Genomic DNA, 17,314 nt, shown 5'->3' with positions numbered 1-17,314 from the left:
AACTGTGATCTGAGTCATGACGAGCTGGCTGAACAGAAACATCTGAGGAAAGTTTTGCTCATGCTGTTTGCTCCACAAGAAATTCATTAACTTCATTAGCAAGATATTTAGATAAATCATGACATATACAAAAACGTTTTTACAGACTTAAATATTCAAAAATCTTGAAAGTGTACTCACATACTAATGACGAATGTCTGCAACCAGAAAAAAAAGTAATCCACCCTTCCCTCCAAAAACCAAGAAAGGAAAGCAAAAAACAATGACAAATGGAAATAACAAAACATCTAGAAAATATATCAGGGGATCAACTGTGACAATTAATGGCCTGTTTGGCACTTCCCTGAGACAAAAAAATGAAAGATGAATGTTCAACAGAACTTTTTTTTTCCTTGAGCTGAAGGTGCTTAAAGAAGGCACAAATTCAATGCAGCAAAACCATAACCAGTCACAGAAGAATGCTATAAAACCACTTACAGGAACGAGGAATTTTTTAATTTCTTCCAAGGCATGACTCATACGAGAATACGCCTCCCCAGGTGGAGCAAACACTTCAATTAATACGTGAAGCTCATCACTCAAGTGCGCGTATTTGGCTTCTCCACTTTTCCTTAGTTCTTCCTCCTATGAAAAAAGGGTAGGTTTTTTTTTTAGAACTGGGAATCTACTAATTTTGCATCGATTTAGCATTTACAGAGAACATGACAGAAGGATATAATATAAACAGACTTCTAAACCCTTTGAGAAATAAAAGTGTAGTACAAGCCACTTAAAGATTTGAAAATCACTTTTGAGTGTTTGAATGATAAAACCAGCATAATTATCATCTACAACAGATTTTAATCAGCACAATGAAAAAATGCTAAATACTCCAGAAGCAAGTACTGAAATATTAAATCCATAATGGAGAAGCTGCATTAATCTGTCTGAGTCTTAGCTGTTCACAAAACAATAAAATAAAGATCCATTTAACCATTTTGGAGCACTTTAACAAATACGATTGTTTATCGAAGTCTTTAAGTTATTTAATGAATATCTGCAGGCTGTACATTTTAGTGTCACTAAAGGGAAGTATGCCCTAGTACTTCTATTTGAGACTTGAGGTCTGAATTTCAGTCCCAGTTTTGACATATGGTACCTACGCAATCTAGTGTACACTGGTTAAGATGGTGATTCACCTCACCTAGATTTATCTTGACGATCTTTGGGTCCCAGTTTTCCAGCTATAAAATAAGCCTAATAATCCTACTTTATGTTAGGGTAATGTTCTGAAATGTCAATGCACTCTCCGAAACAAGGCTTTGAGATAGTGAATGTAAATTGCAATACACATTCAAAGTAGTTATCTCTGCATAAAAAGCAAAGATATAAAATAGTGATCATGTTAATGTCATTGGCTATGACAGCATAATGAAAAATTTATGTCATTACTACACAAGACAGCAACAAGTATGCTGAAGAAATGATGAGTTGAAAACTCAAGTCTTCAAAAATATTTTGACATATGTAATTTTCAAGAAAATATGTATATATATGCACATTTTATAGATGGAAAACAACCACAGAAAAAGGAGTAAACTGATTTGCTTAAAATTGGCTAAAAAGTTATAGCTTTTTAGTATATACTAAAATAATACTTTATGATATTATCTTAGATATCTAAGATATAAAAATTTTAACAATAGTTTACAATTCTTATTTACTTAGTTTATTTAATTCTGCATTAACTTCACTTATTTAAACCTTGCCTAACTTACAGCATTGCTTGACACCAAAAATATTTGCATAATGCTATGCTTCAAACAATACGCACTGTTCTTTTTAACTACAGTAGAAGATCCAGCCCCAAGGACTTTCTGATTTTTCACAGAATACACAATGGTTACACCCTTTAGCTCCAGAGCCCTAGATCTGACTCCATGATATGTCAATGTTTTGCAGATGATGATAAAATCGTAACTCAATAAATGTGAGCCACTATTTTATTTTAAAAAGTTGAAAATTGACATAATTGTCTTCAACTAAAAACTAAAACTTAAGATAAGCAGCGCAGATGGTAGAATATTTTTATCTTTACAGTTAAAGTATCCTTGGCATTTTAGTTTATCACCAAAATCTCAATGAAATATCCATAAAAAACAGAGCATAATATAACAGTCTATCATGAGATGTTAAAGTACTTTTCAGTTTTCTGGGAAAAAAACAATTTCATTGCAGCTTCTGGAATACTTTGACGTGAATTATTTCAACTGAATTAAGTTTTAATAGTTATAAAGTGACATCCTAGTAATTGCTGAAAGTTTCTTTCATATCACTTTTTTAAGATTCAAAAAAAACCTCCAGAAAGCCCCAAAAGTTGTCTTTCAGGAGAAGATTGCCAACAAACTTTGTAAAAAATATAAATAGGATTTTTTTTCAAATGTAGAAAAAGGCAATATTTGGCTTATTATTTTGATAAGGATTTTGTGCAGCTAAAACCAGTAACATGATTTTATACACAAACCTGTCTTACAGAAAGTTAGGTATATGCTTGAATGGTGGTAACAATGGTAACAATGTTTCTCTTTTATTTTCTCAACAAATTCAGGAATTATTAAAACACGTCGTTTCATAACATCCTTCCTAGGTTCAGCACATGTTTTCTGTCACAACTCAGCAGTCATTTCTACAGCTGTTAGAAACAGCAGGCTAGGGCCGCGAGACCCTCAACATCTCTTTCTGAAGATATCTTATGACGGCGTTTTTGGTGGAACGCATAGGGTTAGAGACTGAATTTTCACACAGTACTTCTTCCCACAACAGGGTAAAACATCAGAAAATGCTTCTTTCATTGCAAGTGTGTGTGTTGACAGAGAGAAACTTAAATGACTTCAGGAAAAATATGGAAGAGTAAGAACTCATAGACCATGTGAGCACTGTACCAAGCTTTGCTTCCCAAAGCCAGTGAATACGACTGAGTATTTGAGGACTGAATGTAGCCTTAGATTTAATCATATGTCAGGCATCAGGCATCTAACAAGCAAAACAACAGACATAACTCACACTGTTGAGGAGACATTGGTCTATACGGAAGGTTATACCTGCCGGCAGTTTTCTAAGTGCAGTAGGGATGAATAGGCTCTCCCAGGAGCACTTGAAGTTGGACAACACCTTTGTAAGTTTTCATTAGCAAGCAGCACAGCCCAACTGCACAGCAAAATGGTCAGTGCTGCGTACTCAACACCCACACTACTTATATTTAGCAAGACAGCCCTACCCTTTCTCTAGTACTTCAGTGGGTTTTGCGTCCTGCTAGTTGTAGCATTGGTTGCACAAACTGAGTTCCCATTAGAAGTCAGAGAGCCTCCTGAAGCCCAACTTTGGTTTAGTTTCATAGGAGAGGAGTCCAGTTCATGCCCTGTGATCTCTGCTCGCTGTAAGTAATGGCCCAGTCATTGGGAATGATCAGGAGGCTCTCCTCTATACTGCAGTTCTGATTCAAACTAGAACACTAATGAATGAACACCCCATGCAGTACTGGTAAGGACCAAGACCGATTATGAGACTTCCTAGCATCTGTTACACGAAGGCAAAATGAGTGAGATTATCATAAATCTATCTTATATGGTGTTATTTATAAGGTTATCTAGGTGCTGTTGGCCTTGCAAGACTCTGCACCCCTAAAAGTCTCTAATGCAACCGTCCAATTACCTGTGGAATTTGGCTATTTCTCATATAATTCTGCCTTAACCACCTGTGAGGTCCAGTCGTTCCTCATGGTGCCATCTGCAACTTTTGTCAGATTTTCATAGCTTTTTATGTTCTATGCTTTCCCACGTCATGTCCAGTAGTTTTCCACATGCTGTTCAGCTTGCATGGCCTTGGCTAGGGTCTACCCAGCAGCCCAGTCTTTCGTTCACAGCCCTAGCATGGGAATTGTAACTACTTAAACTTATTTGCGTAGATATGAGCCAAATTGCAGTGAAAGACAATGTGCATTGAAAGCCTGATGGATTCACTGTAGAGAACTACCCTGAAAACAATCAAAATACAGTTACTTCTTAGGCACTGGATGTTAGGAAAAAAAACAACAAACCTGGGACCTGATCAGTTCTGATTCATAAAATGAATGAAACAGATTCCCCGGGCTTCTGTATCAGTGACGGCAATCTCTCTTAGTAACTGACCCTCACGTTAAGCATCAGGTTAGCCGCTGACAGCGGTGGCAGCAGCGACAGCGGCGGCAGCGAATTGAGGTGAGTGCGGGGGCGACATCGGGCTGTAACCGGGCGGTTTTCATACTTTGGGGCCCCCGAGCATCAGCCCCGAGCTGCTTCCCCCCGCCACCCCGGACCCGGAGTTCCCGGCAACGAATCAGGAGAGGAGGGGGCGTAGCCGGAGGCACCGCGGGCGATTTAAATGCAGTGAAACCAGAACAAACAGCTGACAGCGGCGGCAGCAGCGACAGTGGCGGCAGCGGCAACAGCGACTTGAGGTTAGTGCGGGGGCGAGGGCGACATCGGGCTGTAACCGGGCGGTTTTCATACTCTGGGCCCCCCGAGCAGCAGCCCTGAGCTGCTTCCCCCCCCCCGCCACCCCGGACCCGGGGTTCCCGGCAACGAATTAGGAGAGGAGGGGGCGTAGCACCACCCCCTGTTGATTGGGTGATAAAAAGCCTCCTGGAGGGCAGGGACTAGTCCCTGGCCAGAGGGTACAAGGGGAGTCAGCAGGGACTGTGTGAGTCAGCAGTGACTGCGTGCGTCCCAGGGCGGGGGAGGCCGCAGCAGTTTGCAGCTTGTTGGGGAGGGCGCTGACTCCCTCCCAGCGCACAAGGCGAGGAAGGTGCCAAGGAGCTGTGAACCAGGGGTGTCACCAACAGGTATTTCCCAGCTCAGTGAAAGAACAATGGTATCTACCCGGCGGAAGAAGACCAAAATGGATGTGGGAACCCAGACAGAGCGCCCATGGAAGGAGGCAATGGCGCAGGTCGCAGGCTGCAGGGAATGCTACAGCGTCTCTGTGGTGTCAGGGGGCTGCGTGCGCTGTGAGCAGGTAGATGATCTGCTCGACCGAGCGGCACAGCTGCAAAGCCAGGTTGAAAGGCTTCAAGCCGAAGTAGAAAGGCTTAGGAGCATTCGTGAGGCTGAAATGGAGATAGACTGGTGGAGCCAGGCTCTGCCTTCCCTGCAACAAAAATGGGAGCACCTGCCGGAGAGCTCCCAGGATCGAGGGACCCCTGTACTCTGCCCCTCCCAGGTGGAAAACAATAACCTAGAGGAGAGGAGTGAGTGGAGGCAAGTCTATGGCTGTGGCAAAAGGCGAGTGTCCTCCTTGCCTACCTTGCCTCCACAGGTGCCTCTGAGCAATAGATATGAAGCCCTAATGGAATACAGCCGGTCCAATGGGGATGTGGTGGAGAGGCAACCTATATCAGAGGTCCCACCACAGTCAGAAAAACCTGACAGGTGTATAGCTACCTCCTCCACAAGGAAGAAGAGAAGAGTTTTAGTGGTTGGAGACTCCTTCCTAAAGGGATCTGAGGGCCCAATATGCAGAGCTGACCCCCATCACAGGGAGGTCTGCAGCCTGCCTGGAGCCCGAATCAGGGATATCACCAGGGAACTCCCCAACCTGGTGAAGGCCACAGACTACTACCCCCTGCTGATCTTCCAGACAGGTGGGGAAGAAGCTGCATCCCCTAGTCTGAGGGGGATGAAGAAAGACTACAAGGCCCTAGGACGGTTGGTGAAAGAGTCTGGGGCACAAGTTGTTTTCTCCTCCCTCCTTCCATTTTCAGGTGATGATGTGGGATGGAATAGTAGGATTCTCTCTGTTAATGCCTGGCTACGAGACTGGTGCTACAGGCAGGGCTTTGGGTTCTTTGATAATGGCTGGTTTTATAAGACACCAGGCGTGACCGTAATACATGGGAAGGGTTTATGTCGTAGGGGCAAAAGGGTTCTGGGACAGGAATTAGCAGGGCTCATTTGGAGAGCTTTAAACCAGATTCGAAGGGGGATGGGGTAGTAGCTGGGCTTGCACCACTGGGGCAACGCTCTAGTGTTGAGGTAGACCAGGAGGCCTCCCATCCCCCTGGGGTGAAATCGGTGTGCTCAGCTCGCTCCCTGAAATGCCTGTACACCAATGCGCGCAGCATGGGGAATAAACAGGAAGAGTTGGAAATCCATGTTCGGTCGGGGGGCTATGACTTAGTGGCAATCACAGAGACTTGGTGGGACACCTCGCATGACTGGAATGTGGTCATGGAAGGCTATGTCTTGTTCAGGAAAGACAGGCCACTAAGGAGAGGTGGTGGAGTTGCTCTTTATGTGAGTGAGCAGCTAGAATGTATTGAGTTCTGTCCAGGGGCAGATCAGGAGCGAGTTGAGAGTTTGTGGGTGCGAATTAAGGGGCAGGCTGGCAGGGGTGATACTGTTGTGGGTGTCTATTACAGGCCACCGGATCAGGATGAGGAGGGTGATGAGGCCTTCTACAGGCAGCTGAGAGCAGTCTCGCAATTACAGGGCCTGGTTGTCATGGGGGATTTCAACTACCCTGATATTTGCTGGGAGGCCTACTCAGCCAGCCATCCTCAGTCCAGGAGGTTCCGCCAGTGCATTGATGATAACTTTCTGATGCAAATGGTGGATGAGCCAACTAGGAGAGGAGCGCTGCTGGATCTTATCCTTACTAACAAGGAGGGTCTGGTTGAAGCGGTGAAGGTTGAGGGCAGCCTTGGTTGTAGTGACCATGAGATGGTAGAGTTCAGGATCTCATGTGGCAGGAACAGAACAGCTAGCAGAATCACAACCCTGGACTTCAGGAGGGCCAACTTTGGCCTTTTCAAGCAATTGCTAGGGGAAATCCCATGGGACAGGGTACTAGAAGGTAAGGGGGCCCAAGATAGTTGGTTAGCATTCAAGGACTGCTTCTTCCGAGCTCAAGATCAGAGCATCCCAACAGGTAGGAAGTCAAGGAAGGGTACCAGGAGACCTGCATGGTTAAGCAGGGAACTGCTGGGCAAACTCAAGTGGAAGAAGAGGGTGTACAGATCATGGAAGGAGGGGCTGGCCACTTGGGAGGAATATAAGTCTGTTGTCAGAGGATGTAGGGAGGCAACTAGGAAAGCTAAGGCCTCCTTGGAATTAAACCTTGCAAGAGAGGTCAAGGACAACAGAAAGGGCTTCTTCAAATACATTGCAGGTAAAACCAACACTAGAGGCAATGTAGGCCTACTGATGAATGAGGTGGGGGCCCTGGAGACAGAGGATAAAAAGAAGGCGGAGTTACTGAATGCTTTCTTTGCCTCTGTCTATACTGCTGAAGGCTGTCCTGAGGAGCCCCGGACCCCTAAGGCCCCAGAAGAAGTCAGGATAGAGGAGGAATCTGTCTTGGTAGATGAGGGCTGGGTCAGGGACCAATTAAGCAACCTGGACGTCCATAAATCCATGGGCCCTGATGGGATGCACCCGCGGGTGCTGAGGGAGCTGGCGGAAGTCATTGCTAGGCCACTCTCCATCATCTTTGCTAAGTCGTGGGCAACGGGAGAGGTGCCTGAGGACTGGAGGAAAGCGAATGTCAATCCAGTCTTCAAAAAGGGCAAGAAGGAGGACCCGGGGAACTATAGACCGGTCAGCCTCACCTCCATCCCCGGAAAGGTGATGGAACAACTTGTCCTTGATGCTGTCTCTAGGCACATCAAGGATAGGGGGATCATTAGGGGCACTCAGCATGGCTTCACCAAGGGGAAGTCTTGCTTAACCAACTTGATAGCCTTTTATGAGGACGTAACCCAGTGGATAAATGATGGTAAAGCTGTGGATGTGGTCTATCTCGATTTCAGGAAAGCGTTTGACACGGTCTCCCACAGCATCCTCGCAGCTAAACTGAGGAAGTGTGGTCTGGATGATCGGGTAGTGAGGTGAATTGTGAACTGGCTGAAGGAAAGAAGCCAGAGAGTGGTGGTCAATGGGACAGAGTCCAGTTGGAGGTCTGTGTCTAGCGGAGTCCCTCAAGGGTCGGTACTGGGACCAGTACTATTCAATATATTCATTAATGACTTGGATGAGGGAATAGAGTGCACTGTCAGCAAGTTCGCTGATGACACAAAACTGGGAGGAGTGGCTGACACAACGGAAGGCTGCGCAGGCATTCAGAGGGACCTAGACAGGCTGGAGAGTTGGGCGGGAAGAAATTTAATGAAATATAACAAGGGCAAGTGTAGAGTCCTGCATCTGGGCAAGAACAACCCCAGGTACCAGTACAAGTTGGGGGCAGACCTGTTGGAGAGCAGTGGAGGGGAAAGAGACCTGGGGGTCCTAGTGGAGAGCAGGATGACCATGAGTCAGCAGTGTGCCCTTGTGGCCAAGAAGGCCAATGGCATCCTGGGGTGTATTAGAAGGGGTGTGGTTAGCAGGTCGAGAGAGGTTCTCCTCCCCCTCTACTCTGCCCTGGTGAGGCCGCATCTGGAATATTGTGTCCAGTTCTGGGCCCCTCAGTTCAAGAAGGACAGGGAACTGCTAGAGAGAGTCCAGCGCAGAGCCACGAAGATGATTAAGGGAGTGGAACATCTCCCTTATGAGGAGAGGCTGAGGGAGCTGGGTCTCTTTAGCTTAGAGAAGAGGAGACTGAGGGGTGACCTCATTAATGTTTATAAATATGTAAAGGGTAAGTGTCATGAGGATGGAGCCAGGCTCTTCTCAGTGACATCCCTTGACAGGACAAGGGGCAATGGGTGCAAGCTGGAACACAGGAGGTTCCACGTAAATATGAGGAAAAACTTCTTTATGGTGAGGGTGACTGAACACTGGAACAGGCTGCCCAGAGAGGTTGTGGAGTCTCCTTCTCTGGAGACATTCAAAACCCTCCTGGACACGTTCCTGTGTGATATGGTCTAGGCAATCCTGCTCCGGCAGGGGGATTGGACTAGATGATCTTTCGAGGTCCCTTCCAATCCCTAACGTTCTGTGATTCTGTGATTCTGTGATATGGTTCTTATTTACTGCATGGTAGTGATGTTTAACTCCATTGCAGGTTCAGCACAGCAGAGGAAACACATACCACCCTCCAGAGACAATTGCCCCCTTGTCCTGATCTCTTGACTCCCTTCCGCATGCCAATTCCATTAATCTCTTAAGAGTGGCAGCATTATATTCCTTACCCAAACCCAGATCCTCTCACACTATGTGCTTCAGGCATCCTTCATCTTCACCTGCTGCCTCACAGCATGCTTGTCCCACAGTGCTGAAGTCCACCTGTCCTTAACCTGATTCATGGCTCCATAACCCACTCCCTCATAAAAGATAACAGATATTTTGAAACACCTTCTGTGTTTTATAATTTCCAGTTGATCAAAGCAGGGAAAATGAATTATAAAACTCTATAGCAGAAATTTGAGGAGTACCAACCTCTGCAAAAGTGAAGCGTGTGAGTGATTAGAGCATAAAGGCCAAGAAAAATTATGAATTATCTCTGGATGAGAAAGCAGCCTTATAATTTTAAAGGGATGTGTGCTAACAGAGAACTGATTTCTGGCTGGTACCCCAGCCAAAATGCTTGAATAAAACTACTGGAAGGAACTTTAAAGAACAAATAGAGTTTGTAAAGCAAATAAAATTACACAATCCAGATTGATGAATAAAAGGTGTCCTCACAAAATCGAAATAACAGAATAGCCAAGAATAATAGAAGAGAAACCTGCAGCAGGAATTGTGTAGATTTCAGAGATAAATTTCATCAATACAACACATGGAACTTCCTATAATGTAACAAATAGTGCTATGAAAAGAAACAATGGGTACTTGAAGAACAATATGAGAAATGCAGTGGATGTCATATCTTGCAAGCATTTTCAAGTAAAAGCATAGCAGAGAGACTAGACAAAGATTATAATCACGGTGCTGTTGCTGCAGAAGCATTATTCATAAGATCAATGGACAATGCTACAGAAGAAAATTAATGAGCGTGCAGCTCAGCAAACGCAAACCTATTAATTTTTAATCCGGACATAAATGCAAAAATCAAGATGTTTTCTGCAACCCTGATTGTAGTAAAAGTAACAAGTGAACTATACCGTAATAAGTAAATCAGAATAGATATAATTTCTCAGTGGTACCTGCTTTGGGGTTAAAAAGCTTTCAGGTCCTAGGTCCCACAAAGAAATAGTGTTCATTGGGGAAATACAGAACAAAAATAACGGAGGAACAATTTGTGAATGGATGACGAGGAATGGGACAATTCTCAGCAGAGCACAGCATGAAGCTGAAAGAGCTCAGCCATCTCTTCACTCTTGTTTTTAGACAAGTTATTCTCATTCCAGGAAGAAGAATAAAGATGGAGATGGTGAGTACGTGAGGAGAGCTCACACAGCAGAGCTAAGAGAGTGGGTGTACAACACCTGCAGTCAGCCACAGAGACTGTACTTGATGCATCATTAAAATTCTCATAGTTACTGTGGTGAAATGGAGCAGAGATTTGTGTACATTCAGTAGGGCCTTTAGCAAACAGGCCCTTCAATTCACGGGTGCTTTATTTCGTCATGCATTTCATAATGAAATACAACAGCGTCTTAATGGGCAAAGAGGTACTAAGCTGTGCCTAGATCATATTTTTGTTTAGACAGGTGAGAAGGAAGACAAAGACAAATCAGTAGAAGAATGTGACGATAACACAACCATTGGATCACTACTGGAAGAGCTTGAACACCTGGGGTGAGCATTACATGAACAAAAAATATAAATTCTGTGAAAAGAAATAAACATTCAGGAGAAAGGTTAACACACTGAAGTGCTATGTGCCAAAACTGAGGCTACAACCAGTTGCTACTGTGACGAACAACTAGTGATCTATGTATAAATTACCTGCCAGAAAGCTGATAGTGCAGAGACAGAGTTCACAAACTTACAAATGTTCCTACACTTGTACAAATTTAAGCAAAACTAAACCAGTATAGTTAAGAATCACCTGGTCATTAGACAACTGCTGCTAGAACTAAACAAGATGAAGATATTCAATGAACATAACTAATGAATTTCAACAAAAAGTTTGAAAAGCTTATGCAGGAAATTAAAGCTCCTCAAGAAATGCACAACTACCATATCTAAAGATGCTTCCTAAGATTATGTTCATCTTAAAACTTATGATCACAACTGGGGACCGCTGCATTGAGGGGGCATTCAGATTCAGCAGGAAGACTTTTCTTTAATCAATGAGAGTACAAAATGTCATGTTTTTATTTAGGAGAGGCTAATTACCAATTTGTTGCATCCAAATTACAAAGTAGGTTTGAACTCCCACTAACCTGTTACACTCTTACTATGGGCAAAAGTGTACCTTATATGAAGTAATATGACATACACACAAACTTTCTTGTGCCTGCCCCTTTCCTTGGTATTATGCTCACCCTTGTACTGCCCTGGGGGATCCTAAGGTTAATGGCTCCAACTTGGGCAGCAGAGGCACTGCTGGGAGTTGGCAGCACCTTGAGTCCTTTGCTGCATGAGGGCTAATACCAATGGTGATAATTTCTCCTCTCTCCAGGAAGCACTTGGGGTAATTTTTAGGTTTGTGAACATGCTACATAAATCGCTTCTTTCCATAGTTCTGCAGCTCCATTCCCCATCCAAATTCACTGTACATGTCAAGTTTTACATATGCTGTACACTTTTTCTTTTCTCTCTTTGTTACTCACAAAGTGACTTTACCCAGCTCCCAGGGTTGCACTCCTTTAATAACCAGTAATTGACTTTGATGTCAATTCCCTGTTTACAGCCCTGGAGCCTTCCTTATCATCCTGTGCCTTTGCTTTTGAGGCCTCCACTTCTATCTAACCCCTGTATTGCCCTATGTGGCAGTTTTATTCTAGGGCCATAGCATCACCCTCTACACAGAACAACAACTTATTATTGCTATGTATTAGTTAGGAATACAGATCAGCATTACACCACACTTGGACAAATCCAAGCAAAAGCTAAAACAACATAGGTAAGAATCACTCGGCCATTAGACCACTGCTGCTAGAAGTAAGTAAGCTCGAAGGGAGCCACGGCCAGCCCAAGCCCAGCCCAGAGCCAGCCTGGCAGGTCCCCAGCCCTCCGCTGCTGCCTTAGCACAAAGCCTGCAGCCCATGACAAGTGACAGCAACACCACATTTATTGAGATACAGGGCTGCAAGTGTCGGCAGAGAGAAAACATAAATTACTTATTGCCTTTGCTGAACAGGTCTGATAAATACTCCTGGGATACAGAGATTGTTTTTCAGTGACAAATGTCTAATTTTCAACCTAAATACACACCTGGATGAGGCCTGCTGTTTTCAACATACTCCCTAGTTCAATCAGCAGATTTCATTGCTAGATTATACTCCTGACTATTTCAGGGTTTAAAAAAACATCACTTGGGCTCTGCCACAGTGTGAGTTGTGATTGCTAGAGCTACTGCTGAGGATGCAGTTCTGCACAAAGTGACCAACACTAATTACCACAGACCGTGTTCCCAAACTTCACCATTGCTTCAGGAAGGGCTCCTCACTATGATACAGGGCTTTGTTCAACTACACCAGGCTGCTGGCAGTCAAGTGCCAAATCAACACATTCAAAAGGATAAATACAGTTACTTAGTGATTTAAAAAAGTTAATAATGATGACATTGTAAGAACTTTAAGAGCTTACTGTGTCAAAAATAAAGCAATGAGCCTGTGGCACAAGAGAAAAAGATCCTTTGAGCAATGCAGACATAGCTTTGTTTACACTGGTTGGAGGAAAACATACTTTCTTTTCCTCTGTTATCATTCTTAATTTCCTGAAACCATTTTACTAGTTCTATTACATCTTTCTAGCTCTATTTATTCCATTCTGTTTAGAGACAAGTTATCTTGGTTTTATAAATTTTAATTACTTTTTTCAGAGACAGAGAAGGTGAACAGTCACCTTTAAGTGATACAAAAGTTATAGACACTAGAAAGCTCTACTGATGTTTTAGGTTATTCAACAAGCTAGCTGATGACAAATTATCAGACATCTTGAAAAGAAGATTATTTGTATTTATGCTAAGAATTCTATATACTGACAATAATAGTAGAATATTTATTTATCTACAACTCTTATTATTCAGGAAACATTCATCTTGATATCTGTGAAGTATAAACAGTGTTCTCAAAACCTATGTTTAATCAAAAATAATATCTGCCATTTCACAGAATCACAGAATCAGAGAATCACAGAATGTTAGGGACTGGAAGGGACCTCGAAAGATCATCTAGTCCAATCCCCCTGCCGGAGCAGGATTACCTAGATCATGTCACACAGGAACGCGTCCAGGTGGGCCTTGAACGTCTCCAGAGAAGAAGACTCCAAAACCTCTCTGGGCAGCCTGTTCCAGTGTTCAGTTACCCTCACCGTAAAGAAGTTTTTCCTCATATTTATGTGGAACCTCCTGTGTTCCAGCTTGCACCTTTTATATAAACAGGAAAATTTAAATTAAATATCTATATCCTCTTTCGTTTTTCTTCTCTGTCTTTAAGTTTATTATTATTATTATTATTATTATTATTATTATTATTATTATTGCTCCTATGAGAACGCAGCTTTTTCTCCAAGGAATAAAGAAGACAAATATTTATATCATAAGAGTTGCAAAGGGTATTCTGTCTTTAAGTACGGGGACTTGTATGAAAAGAAATCTTTTGAAGTTCTCAAGGTTCTGAATGAATTCTTTTCTATATACTATACTACTGAACTGAAGTATAAGTCAACTCCAGCTGTGTAGTAGTCAAGTACTTTAAAGACTTTGGGTATAGTCACCTGAAGGAAATAGTAGAAAGAGTATTTCTATCATAGAGAAAATTCTGGAGGGCAAAATCCATGCCTAAGCTATTTTATGTATAAGCTGAATGAAAAACTTGTATTTCCAAAGGGTGAATCAGCAGAGGGCTAATGTGTGCACTGAGCTTTGACTATGAAGAAAACTGAAGCTTCACTTTGGGAATTCATTTATGTTTACAGTTAAACCCAATTTCACAAAGCTCCAAGTACACACTTAAAGGTAACGACTTGCTTAACCACCCATTTGATGCAGGATGCTTCCCCAAATACTGGCCTAGAGAATAAATCCACTGATGCACGTAGGCATTACTTTGGTGCCTAATTGCTATTGTAGGTGCCTACATAAAGAGATTTCCAAGCCTTTCCCTATCTAAATGCATAACCTGGCCCACCTACCTTATAGCTGCAACAGAACTTAAATGCCCAGGATTTAGGCATGATTTTGATCCTAAGCGTCAGATTGTGGCCATCTAAATTCCTGTTCCGTTGCTTCCTATCACTGAAATCTATAGACGCCAGAGGTGTCCCCAGTAATACTCCTCAGACACAGAAGTGTCTGACCAGCAGTGCCACATTAGGGTGAAGGAGAACTGATAGTTATTTCAGGCTTAAGCTTCTTTGGGATTCATAAACTAGCGAGGGACTAAATAAGATAGATGTTCTGAATACACTCCTACTGAAGAAAAAAGCGGTGCTGCTGCCCTTTTCCTACATGAGGTAGCAGTTGGAGCGCTCATTAAGTTACGCAGTACAGAAGTTAGGAAATAGGTGTTCATTTTAGGGAATTTGTCAGATGAATCCCACAAGAACCATTTGGGGACGTGTTCTGTTAAACTGTTCATAAGTGATCCAGAAAATGAGTTGAACAGTAATAAAAATTCTCCAGTGATAAAAACCAGCTCTATCTGTGCTCACTATGAAAGACTCTAGATAACATTATTTCAGGAGAGAGATCCTGGAGGCATTACGTTCAGTTCTACAGAAAGAATTTGTTCAGTGTCCAATATCAATTAAATGGACGTCGTCTATTAGGTATTTTTAAGAAAGGAAAAGAAATGAAACTGAAAAACCTGTACTATTCCCCCACCTTCAATACTGAAGACAGTTCTGGTGCCCCAATTTAAAAAAGTATTAGGACCAAAAAAGATCAAGATGAAAAGGATGATTAGGAGTACAGAAATATTTCCATATGAGATGCTGAACACAAAAGTCACAGAATCACAGAATCAAACAGGTTGGAAGAGACCTCAGGGATCATCGAGTCCAACCGTTGCCCTCACACCACCATGTCGACTAGACCATGGCACTAAGTGCCATGTCCACTCTTTTCTTAAACACATCCAGAGATGATGACTCCACCACCTCCCTGGGCAGCCCATTCCAATGTCTAATAACCCTTTCTGAAAAGAAATGCTTCCTAATGGCCAACCTGAACCTCCCCTGGCGAAGCTTGAGGCTGTGTCCTCTTGTCCTATCGCTAGTTGCCCGGGAGAAGAGGCCAACTCCCACTTCACTACAACCTCCCTTCAGGTAGTTGTAGACTGCAATAAGGTCACCTCTGAGCCTCCTCTTCTCCAGGCTAAACAACCCCAGCTCCCTCAGCCATTCCTTGTAGGTCAGACCCTCCAGACCCTTCACCAGCTTGGTCGCCCTCCTCTGGACTCGCTCCAACACCTCAACATCTTTCTTGAAGTGCGGGGCCCAGAACTGGACACAGTACTCAAGGTGCGGCCTCACTAGTGCCGAGTCTTGGCAATCCTGATGTTCCTGCAGTTCAGGATGTCCTTAAACAACTAATTCTTGGAAGACTTCTCAACTTTCACTAGTTTGCATGTTCTTACCCAAGTTTTCAGTCCTGTGACTCGCAGGAGCTGCAGATTGAGCCCGTTCTTATGTTACTCTGTCTCATTTGGAAACGTGAACACATCTAGTGGGGCATGATGTGTTGTATACATACAGAATAAAACAACACACAAATCTAGTATGTTTTTGTCCTATGGTATTTGCAATTGCTTGCTGATGTGTTAGGTGTATATTTTTATTAAACAACATCTACAACATAGACGTGTATGCTTAAGGCAGTTTTGTGTCAAATACGGAATTCACTTCCAATAATGTTTCTCCCTAGGCTGCACATCTTGTTTAAAAGATCCTGTTACTAATCAGTATTCAAATGAGCTCAATGTCGTATTACGAGTGCTTCATCTAGAAAGCAAGGCAACATTTCAGCCACTCTGCTCATTATAATCAGAGCTGAGAGAGTGCAGAGGAGAGAGATTTACAGCCACTTTTGGCTGCAAATTCAGGAATCACAACTGCTGCAAGATGTGGAGAACCAACTCCTGCCTTCACCTCCTCACCTCCTGTGGTGGGTGCCTCCCCCGACCCTCCCACACAGCGGGACTTTTTGAAGGGTAATGTTGTTGTGTCTCTGACCAGCCCTCTGAAGTCCATCTGGGAAGCCCATGCAAGCACAAGGTTTAAAAGCTAGAACTGATCATCCTGTTTAACTCCTCATTCCTTTTTCTAGCTAGTTTGCACCATTGAGCAGGTTTCCATGTTAATGCTTTGTACTGTGAAACGCAATGGCACCTGTGATGCAGGAAAGGTCCTTCCCTAAACACCTGGGATAAGGGTACGACTTCTCCCTGACTGCCGTATTGGCCTAGGCAGGGGAACCAGGATGGTTCAGCTTCCAGCAGTTTAAAGACCTGGCTGATAAGCTGTATTATAAAGTTCATTTTCCTGCAACTGGGCTGATTGACAATAACTATTTCCTAAAGGCTGTCCCTTGATTAACCACAACATTGCAAATGAAAGCAGTAAATAGATTCGAGCATCCTACCACCAAATACAGAAAGAGAACACTATTTTCTATATGCCTTTGATTCTCATGCAGTGATGCGGAACCACATCGGCGGAGGGAAGCCATGTTGGTGGAGACAAACTGGACTTTTGGGAATGAAAGAGGAAAAGGAAGTTCATAAATAATTGGCAAACGCTGTATCTCTAATGGCACTTACACAGACCAAAATGTTTCAATATCTGAAATTACTTCAAAAAGGCACTATCTTCTGAAAAAGTGTTTCAAATAACAGACAAATCAAATACCTGAAAAATCAACCAGTGTGTCAAACTCTTTTTCACAAACATAACCTTTTCCTGAGCTAGAATTTTAATGTCTTACAAATGAGACATTTCCTGTCACATGTGACAGCCACACATGACTTTGCAGATTTCACTTGCTTTTTCTCTCCTTGTAGGATTAGGCTTTGCATAATGACAAAGAACATAAACACCCTTTTCAATGGCAAAATTACTTTTTCTTCTACTATCCAGAAAATCTAACTACTCACATTATATTCATTTAGACAAATAAATTTTACTGAGAGTGCAAGTTCTTGGATGATTTCTCACAAAAATGTCAGAAGTAGTTAACAGATGAGTATGTTCTAGCAATATTACATATATCATGATTTTATGTCTGACAGATTTACTGAATGCAAATAAAATTG

At 43.0% G+C, this 17,314-nt stretch overlaps 1 protein-coding gene across 1 annotated transcript in view; it reads right to left on the bottom strand.

Annotated features, from left to right (window-relative positions):
- KHDRBS2 (KH RNA binding domain containing, signal transduction associated 2) overlaps positions 1–17,314 on the bottom strand; it is a 409,730-nt gene that overhangs the window by 182,971 nt on the left and 209,445 nt on the right. Inside the window, exon 4 of the mRNA XM_068407910.1 lies at positions 478–624. Coding sequence (XP_068264011.1) covers positions 478–624 — 147 coding nt within the window. The remainder of the gene's footprint in view (positions 1–477; positions 625–17,314) is intronic.

Source organism: Nyctibius grandis, chromosome 1 (genome assembly GCF_013368605.1).
Source record: "Nyctibius grandis isolate bNycGra1 chromosome 1, bNycGra1.pri, whole genome shotgun sequence".
Taxonomy (NCBI): Eukaryota; Metazoa; Chordata; class Aves; order Nyctibiiformes; family Nyctibiidae; genus Nyctibius; species Nyctibius grandis.
The sequence above is the reverse complement of the archived record's forward strand: the minus strand, read 5'-3'. Positions and strand labels throughout refer to the sequence as shown.